This window comes from Labrus mixtus, chromosome 22, assembly GCF_963584025.1.
Source record: "Labrus mixtus chromosome 22, fLabMix1.1, whole genome shotgun sequence".
In the NCBI taxonomy this organism is placed as follows: Eukaryota; Metazoa; Chordata; class Actinopteri; order Labriformes; family Labridae; genus Labrus; species Labrus mixtus.
Window position 1 is genome coordinate 18356434 of NC_083633.1, and position 15635 is coordinate 18372068.

At 43.6% G+C, this 15635-nt stretch overlaps 2 protein-coding genes across 6 annotated transcripts in view; one reads left to right on the forward strand and one right to left on the reverse strand.

Annotated features, from left to right (window-relative positions):
• On the reverse strand, positions 1-15015 carry vezt (vezatin, adherens junctions transmembrane protein). Of its 5 annotated transcripts, none has more exons than XM_061030160.1 (12): positions 14721-15015; positions 11592-11729; positions 8118-8207; positions 7851-8035; positions 7021-7305; positions 5598-5756; positions 5196-5343; positions 3712-4091; positions 3343-3536; positions 2706-2812; positions 2363-2570; positions 1-2045 (listed from the first exon to the last, which is right to left on the reverse strand). In XM_061030160.1, the coding sequence occupies exons 1-12, from the start codon at positions 14766-14768 to the stop codon at positions 1480-1482; spliced, it is 2508 nt and encodes an 835-aa protein (XP_060886143.1). In that variant the 5' UTR covers positions 14769-15015; the 3' UTR covers positions 1-1479. The 5 variants fall into 5 exon arrangements, with proteins under 5 accessions (XP_060886143.1, XP_060886145.1, XP_060886148.1 ...); XM_061030162.1 differs by having other exon boundaries at positions 5598-5744; positions 14721-15014; XM_061030165.1 differs by lacking the exon at positions 14721-15015 and adding an exon at positions 13634-13792 and having other exon boundaries at positions 5598-5744.
• The window catches only part of LOC132956615 (FYVE, RhoGEF and PH domain-containing protein 6-like), a 19818-nt gene continuing 18549 nt past the window's right edge, over positions 14367-15635 (forward strand). Inside the window, exon 1 of the mRNA XM_061030166.1 lies at positions 14367-14615. Within this exon, the coding sequence (XP_060886149.1) occupies positions 14606-14615 (10 nt within the window). The 5' untranslated portion in view covers positions 14367-14605. The remainder of the gene's footprint in view (positions 14616-15635) is intronic.

Consider the following 15635-nt stretch of genomic DNA (forward strand, 5'->3'; position numbering starts at 1 on the left):
TTCTTTTTTTTAAACATCTAAACCCGTACAAGTATTTGATTTTTTTAACCTCACAGCAGCACAGTTCAGTGAATTCATGCCACACGATTCATTCAATTTAAGTGTCGAGCAAGTCTTCCTTATCTGTATCCCTCTAATCAAAGACTCTTAAAACAAACAACATTGTTTCACTTTTGATACAGTATTGTTGTATTCCAAATATTATTATGAATGAATGTTCACCTGTATGTCTGCGTGACCCCCGCTGTGTTCAGTCAGACAGCAGAGAGATGGATCGGACAAAAATAAAGCGCTCATAGTAAAAATAGAATCTCACTTCCTCCTCCTCTTGTTTATGTTTCTGTCGGTCTGTAGGGATTACCATCAGCTGAGGACGTCCTTCTACTTGGGATGTGTTCAGACATAATGAACGGCAAATTCCAAAAATATTCAATGAATGCAGCTACAGCAGTGGAAAGAAACAATCATTTATCCAATCAGTGCACCTATGTACAATTTAAGCAAGCTCACTCCTCACAAATCATCATTTTTGGTTTTTAGTTGTGTTTATCAACGCACTTAAATTAGCTTTTCTATATAGGGAGCGTTCCAACAATTCTGCAAATCATTCAAACACAGGACGTTAAATCAAAGACCCTTTGGATAATCGATGTGAGGAATATTCACTGTGTTGATTTTGGCGCCTCCCTGTGGACAAACTGCTCATCTTGTCCTGTTTAAAAATCTCCATTGATGAAAATGTAATCTTGTGTGAATCTTTCTTTACATTTTTCAGGAGTGCTTGTGTAAAAATAGCTGTAAAGAGATTATCAAGCTCTTAGATAGCGAGCTAGCTCAAAACTCAGCAGAAAGTTCTCTCCCCTCACGTCTAACCTCTGTAAGTTTCATTCAGGGAGAGTTTGAATATGTCGCCAAAGACAGCTAATTCAATCTCATGGAGTGTATTTCTTTTCTGTCTGAACACATCTTTGTAAAATCCCTCTAACAATGTATTTCTCCAGCCTAAACCAGAATCAAGTCTTCCTGACAGAAACTAAGGTTGGAGTGTTTTGATCACAGTGATTTATGAGAAAACTGCACTTACGACCACGTCCTTCCTATTTCTCTATGAATACCACTAAATAACCACTTTTGTTTTTGTTTTTTGTCTTACAATCTTTGTTTCCACACCTGTCAAACAACTGTGAACGATAAATACTATGTGGATGTCAACCGAGTACACTGCAGACATTCTGGATCTTCTGACCTCAACACTGTAAAGGTCAGATGTTGGTTTAGTGGTTCTGGTACCTGAGTTTGAACAGCAAGAGAGCGGTAAGAATGTCGGGTGATGGACAGTAACGTGGACGGACGGACGGACGGACGGATGGGTGACGGAGGTTTTGTGTAAATCTGAGAAACATTTAAGATGTAACACGAGACCCATCGATTAAGACACCCAGACATAAATGCAGTCCCTTCTCAGCGCGAGGTTTCATTTCAGTTTTTCTCAGGGGTTTGTCTGTCCTCCTCCTCCTCCTCCTCCTCCTCCTCCTCTTCTTCATCTCCAAACGTTTGCTCCTCCATCCCGATGAGCGAGTGCGAGCGCGCCGCCACCTGAGCCGCGATGGCCGAGCTGAAGCTGATAGCCGCCGAGCCGTGGATCTCCGTCAGTCTGTCCAGCACAGAGACGGCAGGGACTTTAGGCGTCAGGAAGCAGTCCAAACCGTTCTGCCCCTCCCCCCCCTCCTCCGCGACGCCGTCGTACTGATGCAGCTCAGGCGCTCCTCCCCCTCCCCGCGAACAGACCGACGCTCCTCCCAGCTCCGCTTCCTTCGCCTCGGAGCCGCAGCTGAACTCAGTCAGCGGCTCCGACGCGGGGTCGGGCCTCACCCTGCCGTCCTTTCCTTCCTCTTCCTCTTCCTCCCCTTCGCTTCCTGCGGCGCGCTCTGAAAGGTGGTTTCCTTCATCGTCGCAACTTTCTGCAGATCCCAGAGAAGTCACGGCGTCTGACGGGTTGGTGGCAGGATCTGAAGCCTCACAACGAGCTGAAGGAGTCACAGCAGCTGAAAGAAAAGAAGGAAGAAACAGGACACCTCTCACTTTCCTATTTGTATTTGAATAATGACTGAAAAGAAGCAGTTTCCCCTAGTTCTCAATGGGAGCAGTGAAAAACAGATTCCTGTCATTTAAACCGCTCAGAAGTCTTGCAGATCTTTGTTTTTATTCAGTAAGCTTGCTTAGATGTCGTTCTTACATCGAGCGTGTCTTTGTGTTTATATTTCGACTACACTTAAGTTAAAAACAGCCTCATTCTAAAAAAGTGTCGACTCTACAAGCACGGTCGTCACGTTTGTCCGATGAGATTGGTGTGACTGCAGACCTTGGTCGTTGAAGAGCAGCTGCTTCCTCTTCATCCTCTCCCCCTCTGACGCGCGGAAGCCCAGCACCGCTTTCAGCTCCGACAGGACGCGACGGGACTCCTCCCTCTCTCGCCGCTGACGCTCCCGTTCCTCCGGTGACAGCATGTCCGACCAGGAATCTCTACCTTCTCCGTCAGAGTCTGAGTCGGACACGTAGGCCTCCCACTCCTGGTTCAGATGGAACAGCGAGGGGAAACAAATTAGGCGGACAGAAGTGTAATTGTTGTTAGATGTCAGGCAGTATTAGTGAATAGAGGGAAATGATTCAAGACATCAGGTTAAAGCTGAATAATTTCATCCTACCAGCTCTTCTGGCACAGGATCCTGGTCCAGGATTAACGGGTAAGAAGGAGGAGGAGCGGGAATTTCCGGTAAAGGAAGACCACACTGCTCCAGAGCCTCAGCATTACCTGCAGAGATCAAGTGAACTGATGTTACTGAAACAACCAAAACAAAGCAGACCTCAACAGCTATTGAAGGTCTGAATGGTCCGTTTCTTGTCCTGCATTATTGTGAAGCAGCAACTTCATCCATGACCGGCTAACAGTCTTGAGTCATTGTAAGAAAAGGAGGAAGTCTGAGTTAAAAATAGGTCCTGTGTTAAATGTGGAAAGCTTCATAATAGAGAGAGGTGTCACTGCTCTGTCTTGTGAATATTTTATGGCACACTGAGAAATGCAGTGTGACGTGAAAGCTCTGACCTAGTACTGAACCTGGAGTGTAGGAAGCTTAACTTACTTAACCTGCATGAAAACCTATGAGAAGTCAGACTCTGAAGGAGTTGTGACCTGTTACAAGTTCAGACCAAACTGCAAATATAAGGATTTAAAGGAGTAGTTCAACATTTTAGTTTAGGGCTTACAAAAGGAGATTGATGTCACCCTTTGTGTCCGTATATATGAAACGATAGATCGCTCTGTTAGTGTTTAGTAAAGCTTACCTGGACAGGCGTTGGCTCGCCTCAGCATGCGCTCCACCTGGCAGATGGTGTCCTCCCAGCAGCCGGTGCTGGCCTGCATGTGAGGCTGCAGCTGGTGCAGCCGGTCGCTGAGCTCCTGGTAACCATCAAACGACAACTCTGTCGGCTCTTTGGACACCATGAGTTTCTCCAGGTCGTCCTCCAGGATGATCATCCTGAACATGATCAGAAACAAAAGGAGAGTTGACAATACAAACTGTGATTTCTCTTCTGTGTGGTGATACTGTATGACCCCGTTTCCAACACCGCTCATTAAATTCTCATCTCATTTTATTGTGAAGTGTCGATTGAAGGCGGTCAGGTTTATGTTTGTGTTAGTGTGCGTCTCACTCGCTGAGCATGGCCTTGAGGTGAAGCTGCAGGCTGCGGATGGAGGTGTGCAAGGTGTTGAGCTCTCGGCATTTCTCCCTCGCTCTGCCCGTCCTGTCCAAGCCCGTCGTCCTCGGCTGCGTCTCGAAGTGTCGATGGAAGTCGTAGCTGCGCTGCACCTCGCAGAGGCAGGTGGCCAGGGCGTGGTGGAGGGGCTCGGTCACCGCGGCGACGGACCGATGGAGCGGGGGAGGGCAAGGGGGAGGAGGAGACGACGATGGGAGGGAGGTGTCTCCTTTGGAACCGCCTTCTTCTAAATCCTCTATTCTTTGGGGCGAGAGGAGTAGAGCCAGTCTACGGAAACACTCGGAGCTCTGTCCCACCCACAGCTGAAACAGCATCTGCAGGGGGAGAAAACACAACACTTACTGAACAACGTTTATGTATTTGACACAAGCGTTTCATCATAAAAACATCTTTTTAGCTACTTCAAGAACGTAACTCATCACTCTGCCACAAGCCTTCTCTACTTCACAGTTGGATATGTAACAATCTTTGCAAGCTTAAGAGCTGGCACATGGAACTCAGAGAAGTGGATTTAGTGTTTTGTGATGCAGCACGTTTGATGTTGAGAGTTACATGGTAGGATCATACAGTGTAAGTCTGAACGTTTAGTACAAGACCACCCAAAGTGGCCTGTATGCTTAGCTTAGTCCAGAGGTTAAAAAAAGTGCCTGCTGTTTCTTTTACTTGTACAAAAACTGAGGCATAAAAACAGTTTGTCGTCGTAACATGGGGAGTTTTTGGCTGCAATATGTTTCTGCTCAACACAGTATCTTCCAAAAGTTTCCGCAGGTTGCTCTGCAAAACTGAACTGACAACAAGTCTTGACTGATCCTTTAAGTCAGGGAGGGGCAACTTTGGTCACAGCGAGGGGCCACATTAATTTAATTCTCACTGCCAGGGGGCCAAATTGTAGAATACAAAAACGATTACAGTCAATTATGTCTCAAATTTAACTCAACACATACCAGTGATCAAGTATTATTATGGACATATTTCTGGTTTTTATGATTTCATGGCAGATTTTCTCATGTTTTCCAATTAATTGATATGTAAAAATTGACCTGAGGGCCACGTTTAGGGTTGATGGGGGCCGCATGTGGCCCCCGGGCCGCCAGTTGCCCACCCCTGCTTTAAGTGATAGCATCTTTATTGGTTGAACGGTGCTGATATTTTGGTTCCAGCTAATTATTTATTGTTCAGAGAGAAAGGGCTTTCAATCCTCTCATTCGTACTCCATAAACTTACCAAATATTTGAATAAAGGAAGCTGCTTCTCATAAAGGATAGAGCTTCACGCTTTGGCTGGATTTTGGTACATAAGTACATACTGACCGTAAATGAGGTTGTAAATCTTATTTGCTAATTGTTACCTTCTTATCATCCTTCTTTATTGGGCTCTGACCAGCTACCATCAGCTCCTTGTCTTCTCTCAGCTCTTACCTTTAGGGCAGGAAGACTGTAGTCATCGGTCAGCTCCTGAGCCTGCTCGTCTCCGAGGTGTTCGATACCCAGGCCGAGCCCGAGCTCCTTCAGCGGCACGGCAGAAACATAGTTTGTCACATTATCGATCTCAGAGTTCAGAGGGAACGTTGGGAGGGGTTAAGGACACATCGAATCTGCAACTATAGTTGTCTTATGAATATTACCATCAATTCATCTAAATGGATTCAACTGCATGTTTTACAAACAAGAGGTAAGAACCAACATTTGACTCTTGCCTAGTAACAGCCGTTTAACTCAAACAATAACAACTCTTCCCCCCGACACTCTAAAGATATGAACACACATGTTCTGTCTAAGTGCTGGATCATCTTTCACTGTGTCTCTCCAGGTAAAGGATATGCCTTCAGCATGTGACAGGTTGCTCTGCGTGAGGCTCTGAAGGCCGATCGGAGCGCCCGGTACAGCGTTTTCCTCAGTCCAATCAGCTGCTGGCCCCGTGGCATCCCCCCCGGCCCCGCCCTGCTAAAGGAGCCGGCCGCACTCACCCTGTCGAGCAAACTTGACAAGTGAAATGTGATACAACTGTGGAGAGGTCCCGAAGAGGCAGGGGGGTACATACAACACTGAACACAACATCACTAAAGGTCGACAAAACCGACAAACTGGGACGTGAACACTACACAGGTGTGAAACAATACAAGACATGCTACTGAAGGAACAGCTTGACACTTTGATAAATGTGCTTATTGACTTGTTTAGAGAGAGCTGTATGACGAGATTGATACCGTTCACATGTTTGTGCATTAGATAGGAAACTACAGCTGCTGCTGCTGCTGGTTAGCCTATATTAGCACAAAGACTGGAATCAGTGGGAAACAGCTAGCCTAGCTCTAAAATCAACGTGCGCTAAAGGTCGACGATGAACACGTTATATCAGGTTTTTTTTTTCATGTGTACATAAAAGAAGTGATAAATAAGCTTTACCTCTCTGAACTCCTACACATCAACACACCTACCCACACTCTCAGGTCACTGCACCAACCGCCCGCCTGTCCACCATGAGGTCCAGGGCCTTCAGCCGCTCTGCCCCCCACCTCTGTAACTCCCTCCCACCACAAATCCGTAATATCGACTCTCTCTCCATTTTCAAATCTCATTTCAAAACACATCTTTTTAATCTGGCATATTCAGTCTGATCATTCTCCACCCGCTCTCATAACTCCTCTACATCCAGTACATTTGTGTTTTTAATGTTAATTTTATGGTTGTGTTGTTACTTTGTTGTTTTTATCTCTGCTCTGTAAGGTGACCTTGAGAGTTTTGAAAGGCGCCTTTAAAGAAAATGTATTATTATTATTATTATTATTATTATTATTATTAAGTCTTTTTTTGGTAATTCCTGGCATCCAGGCTAGCTGTTTCCAGTTTTCTATGCTAAGCTAGGCTCATTTGCTGCTGGCTTTGGCATTACAGACATTAAGAGTGGTATCAACATTTTCGTATTTTAAGAAAAAGAGGCAATATCCAAAAAAATGTGAAACTTTTCCTGCTTGTGATTGAAGTCTAATGCTAGATCATCAGTGTTTTCTCTGGACAATGCTAAAGCTACAAACAGACAAGACACAAATAGTGATCTAAAAGAAGTGATAACATAAACTACTCACACAACCTGAGAAGCTAAGTTAACTAGAGCTGTGAATGAATGAACTCAGCAGGCTTGGACAATGCAGTGACAGACAGAGACATGACAGGACAATGCACAGTCGCTTCATATGATTGGTTGACGTTGTATGCAGGCGGACATAAAAACGAGCATACTTACAGGGTGAACCCTCTGGAGATGACCTCCGTTTCCTGCACCAGGCGCAGGGCTTTGCGAGACAGTCCCGTCAGAGTCTTGCTGTTATGGACCAGGAGCTGGAGCTGCGTGACCCGCGCGTGGACGGCTCTCTGCATGCGGGCCCGTCTCCACAGCGTGACACCCCGCAGCCCCGCCCAGCCCAGCAGCACCAGGCTCCACGGAGCGGCTGCCAGCGACCACAGGCCCTCGGAGACGGAGCAGAGACCGAGAAGGACTGCAGCCAGGCCGACCAAACCAGCCATGTCCCTGTGGGAGGAGAAGAGGAGGGAATTTAGACGAGTGCGACCTTATACAGTACATTTTGTCTTAACCAACGTTACTTCAAATGTGTTGTAAAAACTGGGAGAGAACAGTTTGACATGTGAATGAGAAAAACTGCATTTTATCTTTTTACAGCAAAATAGGACGAAAAGGCGCTACTCTTATTGGTGCTTATAATAATAACCAAATTTGCTAATTTTGTATCCATAAGGAGATATTTTTGTGACTATAACCCTTAAAAGCCTCATCAACATAGCTATTCATCTCCTCCCTCATGCTTTTCTCTGGAATTCCAGATAGAACAGAACATTTTGATTCTACCGAGAGCTTAGTAAGTATTTTGGGTAAGGTCAAAATATTCCTTCCAAAAAAGAAAGAAGAGAGAATTAAGTTTACATGTTTACTTTTGCCAGAAAAGGTCACGAGGCCAATCCATTATTTTGATCCATGCTTTCAGTCTGTTATGTTTTTTTATTGGAATGTATTACATTACATTACTATCTGTGTGTGTTTCCTGCCAAACAATATACCATAGTGACGGCTTGGCTATGAGGCTCGGTCTGGGCAGGGCGTTCGCTCGGCCGGACGAGGAGGAGGGGGGTGTCCCGAGGGTGAGCAGACCCGGGTCCAAGAGCTCGATCAGCTCCACATCCTCCTGCAGCAGCACGTCCTGGTCCAGAATGCACCTCACCGAGTACTGGCCGAACACGGCGTCCTACGAGAAAAGGAGAAACACATTTAAAGCAGTGCTTCAAAAAGGTGCACCAGCATTCCTTTCTGTTTCTTATTCGACCTACCAGCTGCTGCCCCAGCTTATTAGATGCAGCCGCCTGGTGAAATGGACTCCATCTCCACAGGGCTTCAGCCACTCTCCACCAGCGTCCGCCCTGCCAATCACACACAGAGGAAACATTGAAATCCAATTAAATCAATACTGTCACGATTCAAGTTTTATTACAGAGCTTTTCAAAATGAAATGTTTTTGTAATAATTCACCTGCAAGTGTTTCAGTCACCTTTTAGTGCTTGTCCTCCCTTGGCTGTATATCAGCTCAATAAAAACACCATGCTCTAACAAACAACCACACTCACTGTACAAAGGAGTCTCCCAGGAGACAGACTCTTTTTGGGGAACAACAATAAGAGCGATGTGTTTTCTTAGAAACACTCCTGTGTCGCTCCGAGTTGCACAAAAACCACATTTGTCGAATTCCACTTTTTGGTACTCTAACTAAATGTTTACATTTTACAGCAACAATAAAACTTTTAAAATACATGTTTCAAGGACGCAGAGGAAGGACTCTTTTAGATCCAGAAAAAGATACACACTTGCTCATCCCTTTATGGAAACACAACACAGGAACACACACACACACTTTTTTTTTGTTTTTTTATGTCCCAGCATTCACAGGACTGTTGACTCCTCTCTGTAAACAGGCGCAGACATCCAAACACAACCCGAGCGACGTGGTGCCTCAAATTTTAAAGTGCGTTGACATTTGATGCAAAAACAACCTAAAACTTTTCCGCAATGCTGCAAGTTTTTTTTTCCCCCTGCAAGAGCCTAAAAAACAAAATACCAAACTGGTATTGCCCAATCATAAATAGGATCTACAACGTGCTAATGAGCTTAGAGCGTTTTTCGGCGTCTGTGAAATGCTTTGTATAAAAACAAGCCTCATGTTGAAAGACGTTTGTGTGAGGATGCTTTACTAATGTCACACACATCAACCCCCCTTTTTTTTAAAGTTAAAAATGTAATCAGCATTATAATAACATCCTGTGAAGTGTGTGTGTTCTCCAGTTTGCAGCAGACACACACAGTGATGACCCTTCTCTCAGGGGAGAGGGGGGGGGCACAAGTGTTATTAGTCTAAAGGCCGCAGTAGTATTGATTACTGGTTGGAGGCTAAGCTTCAGGACTGCCCCGACACAAGTGGGCCACAACTCTGTGCGGCCCTCTCTGTAGTGTCAAGACAGCTTACTCCCAGCCGATGCTCCAACATAGATGATGTATTCATGTAAATGAACTCCCATAATGTCTCAGCACTCTCTCTACTGTATTACATCCTGACTGGCACACAGTCAGTTCTTAACTCATCAGTATTCTCCTGCTGTATCACAGGGATCACTGCAGCTTCCACATCCACTATGTTAGAGAACAGACACACTCAGCATAGACAGATGGATATGTAAAAAAAAGAGAAAAAGAAATGACCCAATATTTGGTGCCTCTAATTGTATTTGTTTTTTTGCCTTGGTATCAATATCATCTGTTATTTACAAGAATTGTATCCAAGAAAGGTCACTTATTATGCAAAATACACTTCACCATGTGTCTCTAGTCTAGTCCACTTTCTGGAGTGAGAAAGCCCAAGCCCTTCCAGAGAGGGGGCGTGGTCAGACACAGCTCATTTACATTTAAAGCTACAGACACAGAAACAGCCTGTTCTGAGCAGGGCTGAAATAAGAGGGTTTTTTAGACATGATCAAATACAGGATCAGAGTGGATTTAGAACAATAAACTTCACAGACAGGTTCTGGGGAGCTCTGAGACTTATTTAAACTGAAGAAGAGGAGGATTAGATGTGACCTTTAAAAATTTGGTATCGTGACAACCCTATGATTTCAGCAAGACAAAACCAAACAAAATCTGGACGTACAGTATAATCATGGCTTAATATTTAATTTCACCAAACAGAGGTATGTTTGTCTATCAGTGATGTCATGTTCCAAAGTCCCATACAAATATGTTGGCGTCATGCCTTTACATTTCAATATTCATTTAGTGTAGAGAAATCAACCTTAAGCGTAATTTAACTCCCACCTGGGACAATGAAAGGAGCTGTACTAGTGGTGGTCATATAGAGGTACTGGTAGAGGGAGAGAGAGTGTTATTCACTCTTCGTTCTCAGTAGCGTTTGTGAAAACCAGTCTGAGGACTTTCCCCAGGAGCCTTTGTTGTGTTCCTTCTTTCATTGAGTCTGGGCTAAGCCTGCTTCTTTATGTTACTTAAACATCACCAGCTTCAACATACAAATCACTTCACATGCTTTCATAAGTATCAGGTCACGCATACTGCACTGCTCTGACAGGACAATGCGTCTGTTTATTCATTAGAAGAACTCTGTTCACTGTCTACGTGAACACGGTGTTTGGCCTCGGCTCCGACTTTATCAGAGCTCCAGGAAACCAGTCACCGAGGGACGAGCCAAAAGCTTTCCTGTCTCATCCCCAATCCTTAACTCCTTACAAAAACAGCGTACCAGAGAGGAAGCGTGACACGGACGGAAAGTTCTTGAACCAAGCAAACACAACAATGTTTCCTGTCCTGAGAGGAGGGGGGGGGGGGAGACGGGGTCATGTGATCCAGAGCATCCCGGGACACATTAAAAGTCTGTATGGAATCACAGGCCGACTCAAAACTAAATTCATTACAATTTGATGAATGAAAGAAGCATTCAGAGCTCACAGAGTTGCTTTGATTGCATAGCTGGGGTGCACACAGATCAAATAAAAAAAAAAACAAGACTTACAAATGACATCAATATGAGACAGACTGTAAGAGGATGCTCACAGGAGGCAGGAATCACGTCACAGTGTGGTGGCAGTAATCATATTTGTGCTATCTCCGGCAAGATCAGAACAACAGCAGGAGCGAGATGCACATCAGCGAGAGGTTTTCTTTATATAAAAAAAATAAAACAGGCAGCTGCTGTTTGTTACTGCCGAGTGAAGAACATGCAATTTCAAAAGTACAAGATACCTCCATGTGTTTGTAGAGAGCCCTTCTTGCCATGTCTTGTCTGATTGAAGCAAAGCATGTGACCCAGTGAACATAACAGTCTGTGGTTGTTAATGTGCTGTGATGGAGTCAACAACAGTCATATGTATTACTTTCTGTCTGACTGCACGGGTCAAACAGTGACACACAGAGCCCCGAGGCAGGGACGCAGACTGCTCATCTAGTTATTGGGGGGTCGTTGGAGCCACACCCTTTAAGTAAGCCAACACTAATAGTGTCTATGTTAACTGAAATTTAAATTTTTCAATCTACAGCTAATATAACTATCGCTCGTTTTCATTATTGCTTGCTTCATTTAGGTAATCGCTGAAATGTGTTATTTTAATTTGATCAAAAAAGTGATGAATAATGTGAATGTAGGTGTTGTGTTGTATTGACAAATTGTCCGATCAACTATATATAATTTCATAAGAGGAGGACAGGTGTGATGTAAAAAGTTGTTGTGCAAGATTGGAGAAGGACCTTACTTTAATTTTCTGTGCAGCTCCATCGGGAGATGTGGCGTCTCCCTCTTGTCCACCGTAGTCTTCATCCTGTGATGCCGTTGGACATGCCTCGAAGTCTGTGTGGCCTAAATCGTGCAGGTACTGGAAAAGAGGGGAGTTCTGCAAAGAAGGAGAGAGAGATTGAGCCATAGTGGAAGAATGATGGATGAGAAGAGCAGGAGACGGATGGAATAGTGCCAGATGAATGCTGAGGAGGGAGATTGACGTGGACTGAATTTGACCCTTAGTTTTTTTCACTGACGGTGTCCGATAGGTGAGGAAAAGTATTCGTCAAGCTGGTCAACTTTCTCTCAGGAGTCATCAGTACCTCTCTCTCTCTCTCTCCGGCACACAGCTTACTTTTCAGCTGTGGGAGGAACGCTGTAAAGCTGAAGTGTCTTCACATGTGAATCTGTAAGTCATCATATACTCATGCAGATGCCAGTGCTGTCTTTTGAGCCTCTATACCTCCGTCTGAGACTTTCTGAGATTCTTCCCTCCTGCATGGAAACTAGACTGAAACGTAAGCGCAACACATCATGTAACAACCTAATCTTCTAATACATGACCCATGTACTTTCTAACCCTGAACAAAGAAAGCTCACATCTAAATCAGCCAACAGATAGATAGATAGATAGATAGATAGATAGATACTTTATTGATCCCGAGGGAAATTCAAAGCATCCAGTAGCAGGTTACAAAGACGTACATGACATGAAACATTTGTTATGAATTAAACCGCAAAACCGACGCCCCCCCTCCTCCCATACATATATATTAACCTGAAAAAAGATTTAAAGAATCCCCCTAGATCAGGAGGTGGGCAACTGGCGGCCCGGGGGCCACATGCGGCCCCCATCAACCCTCAACATGGCCCTCAGGTCAATTTTTACACATCAATTAATTGGAAAACATGACAAAATCTACCATGAAATCATGAATACCAGAAATATGTCCATGATAATATTTGATCACTGGTATATGTTGAGTTCAATTTGAGACATAATCGACTTTAATCGTTTTTTTGTATTCTACAATTTGGCCCCCAGGCGGTGAGAATTAAACGAATGTGGCCCCTCGCTGTGACCATCCCTGCCCTAGATGAATCAAACTTAAACTGTGCAATTAAAAATAGACATAAACAAGAAATGTACACAACCCGAGCAGGGATAACAAATATATGTGAGATTCAAAGCAAGAAACCTTTAAACAGTTGAGGGGGAAAAATATGTAATTAGACCTGAATATAAAAAAGTGTTGACCTTCTGAAGTTGTGTTGTTTATATATGTACAGCAATGTTTTAAAAAAGCAGATAGTGCAGAGTTATCAAAAACAGACATTAAATAACAGGCAGCATAAGTTACAATAAGCATAGAGGAGGAAAGATATCAAAGATGCTAGACCAGATCCAACAGATGCATGACCCAGTTCTCCTCAGCTGCATTGAAAACATTCCTCTTCTATGTTGTGTTTCTGTGTCAGCTGCACAGCACTGCACAATATTTCATTAATTTAACTATTGCATCTTTTGAATTCTGCATGTCTAGGTAGTAATTATCAAGCATTTAACATGCTACTCACATGCATTGTCACACGAAGTCGCAGCTCATGTTGTCACCACGCAGACAGATACAGCTCCGTGTGTGTGTGAGTGTGTGTGTGTGTGTGTGTGTGTGTGAAGGTGGTTTTTTTTTGCAGAACCGACGCATTGGATCTGGTCATCCCCACCCCACCTTTAACTGCCAGTCTGATGAAACACCAGCAACAACAGCAGCCTAGCACCCAGCTCAGCCTCTCTTATGACTACAAAAGCTCATTGGCAGACAAATACTAAGTAGCAAGCCAAATATGTGGATTTGTTTTGGTTTGTCAATTCATTGCAAACAGCTGCCAATGAGAGGTTTAGCACACTTACTAGCTTGCTAAGCTAGCTGTCGTTAAAGAACCCACCTCAGGGGTCGCAAGGTATGACAAAGCATCAGTTACAAGTTTTGCTAACAAGCAGCGACGTTAATCACAAACCTCAAACACCACATCTTCGTCAAACTCCTCAGTCATTGCTCTCCGCCATCTGTACACAGCCCGTTTAGCATTCTGAAATTGTAGGCGACAATAGTGAAGAACAGCCGTTGAGAAGTTGGTAGTTAGCCGGCTGCTAAAACTTCGTTTGAAACTACATTACCCATAATGCATCATCTGCCACTTCCTCGCGAGTAACGGACACGTTCTAGTCGCTCAACAGCGCTTCGAGTGGTCGCGAAAGGCTGCGGCCCAGCCGTTGGGAATGCTCGGCAGGGATTCGTAAAGCAACCAAAAATCTACCGCATTGCACCGGAAGAAGATTTTCAAAATAAAATAGTTTTAGTCTCTAACAACTTGTCGTGGGTGGAATTTGCAGAATAACACTTGTAATCGCAGTTAAATGTTTTGATTAATTAAAACGGATATAAATTCATTTGTGTTGTACAAATTACTTTTTTTATTCTTGTGTTATTTATGTCCTGCCACATGTTCTATTTTGGGGAGGGTTGTTTTATGTCATACTTTTGTTACATTCATATACATATACTGTACAAGTCCTGATAAATGTGAAATTCAATAAAAATATGTTTATAAAAAAATTTAAAAAAACCGATATAAATTTAAACTCAAGGATTTGTGTATTAAACATTTTCAACAGCCGAACATAATTTTTCCTTTTTTATTGTTTTTACCTTCAACCGGAAGTGCGTTGTTACATTGCATTGTACTTGACAATGTTGGGAAAAGCACCGTGGCTGAAAACTTCGGGAAAAATGGAAAAAGTATCTGGCGTAAAAGCTTTATCCGTGCATCCGCCTACAAGATAAGGAACAAAAGGCGATGGATCTGCATTTTGTCACCCTGAAGTTGTTTTAACTGACAATGGTGTCGACGGAGAGAAAAACGCCAATTTTCTCGCAATTCCATTGAAAGTATTATTTACCCCATGGAGAAAGGAGCCAGTCGGGAGTCATGAGCACAGGTTTGTTTCGTGTGGGAGCTAACTTAACTTAGCAAACTCCTGCTATGCAAGCTGCCTTTTGTGGTTATCTAAAACTTTTAATCAAATAGTTAATCCGTTTCTTACCTGAGACAGAGAAATGCGCAAATTCTGTGTTATAACGGAGGGTGGCATCCACTCTATTTTTCCCCCCTCAGCCACAGTTAATTACAGTTTTTCTTAATAATAACAACTTTTTAAAATGATATAAAAGAGAACATTGTTTCATTTTGGCTGCTTTCTACAAAACCCTTCACAACTCAAATTTAAAAAACTTTCCATTCCGGATTAAAATTAAAGCTACTGTTGCATCTGTAGGGGTTAAATCCTTTGTCTTAAAACATCTGTCCTGCTGTTGATGCAACAAGTCGGATAACACGCTACAGTGTTAACATCTCGTATTAAAACATTAACATGAGACTGGATGTATAGAGGTGCACTCGTTTTAATAAACTGAACATGTGTCATGGAGTTCAATGTTTGTTCTCTTAACGACTAAAGCGGTTTCACTTCAGATACCTGGCGCTCCGTGTTGCAGCGAAAACATAAGGCCAGATTCCGCTCAAAAATCCGGCACTTTAATGCAACTTTTGTTACTTGCTTTCTAACTCTTATATCCATGAGTAGAAAGTTTATTAGCTCGCTTGAATGCCATTGGAAGCATGAACTGGCAAATTCGGCTCTTAGATAAACCACAAAGTCGCAGATGAATACAGATATAAGATGGACTTTTCCTACCCATCACCGCCATACCATGGGGGCACTTTGGTAGACATTTAGTTGGACCACTTCGTAAAGTTAGACTTTTCAAATAAGATACAGATGCCGATTTGACAACGGGACTTCTTTTTATAAGTATAGTGTGTTAATTACCCCCTTAATGTTTGTTTTTGTTGTTTTAAGGCCCTGTTTCGTTAAATTCAGTGATATTTGAACGGGGCTTGGCGTGAGGCTCCGTCTGCAAAGGCAGAGCAGCGTGCAGGGGGCTGCTGAGCGGTTTGT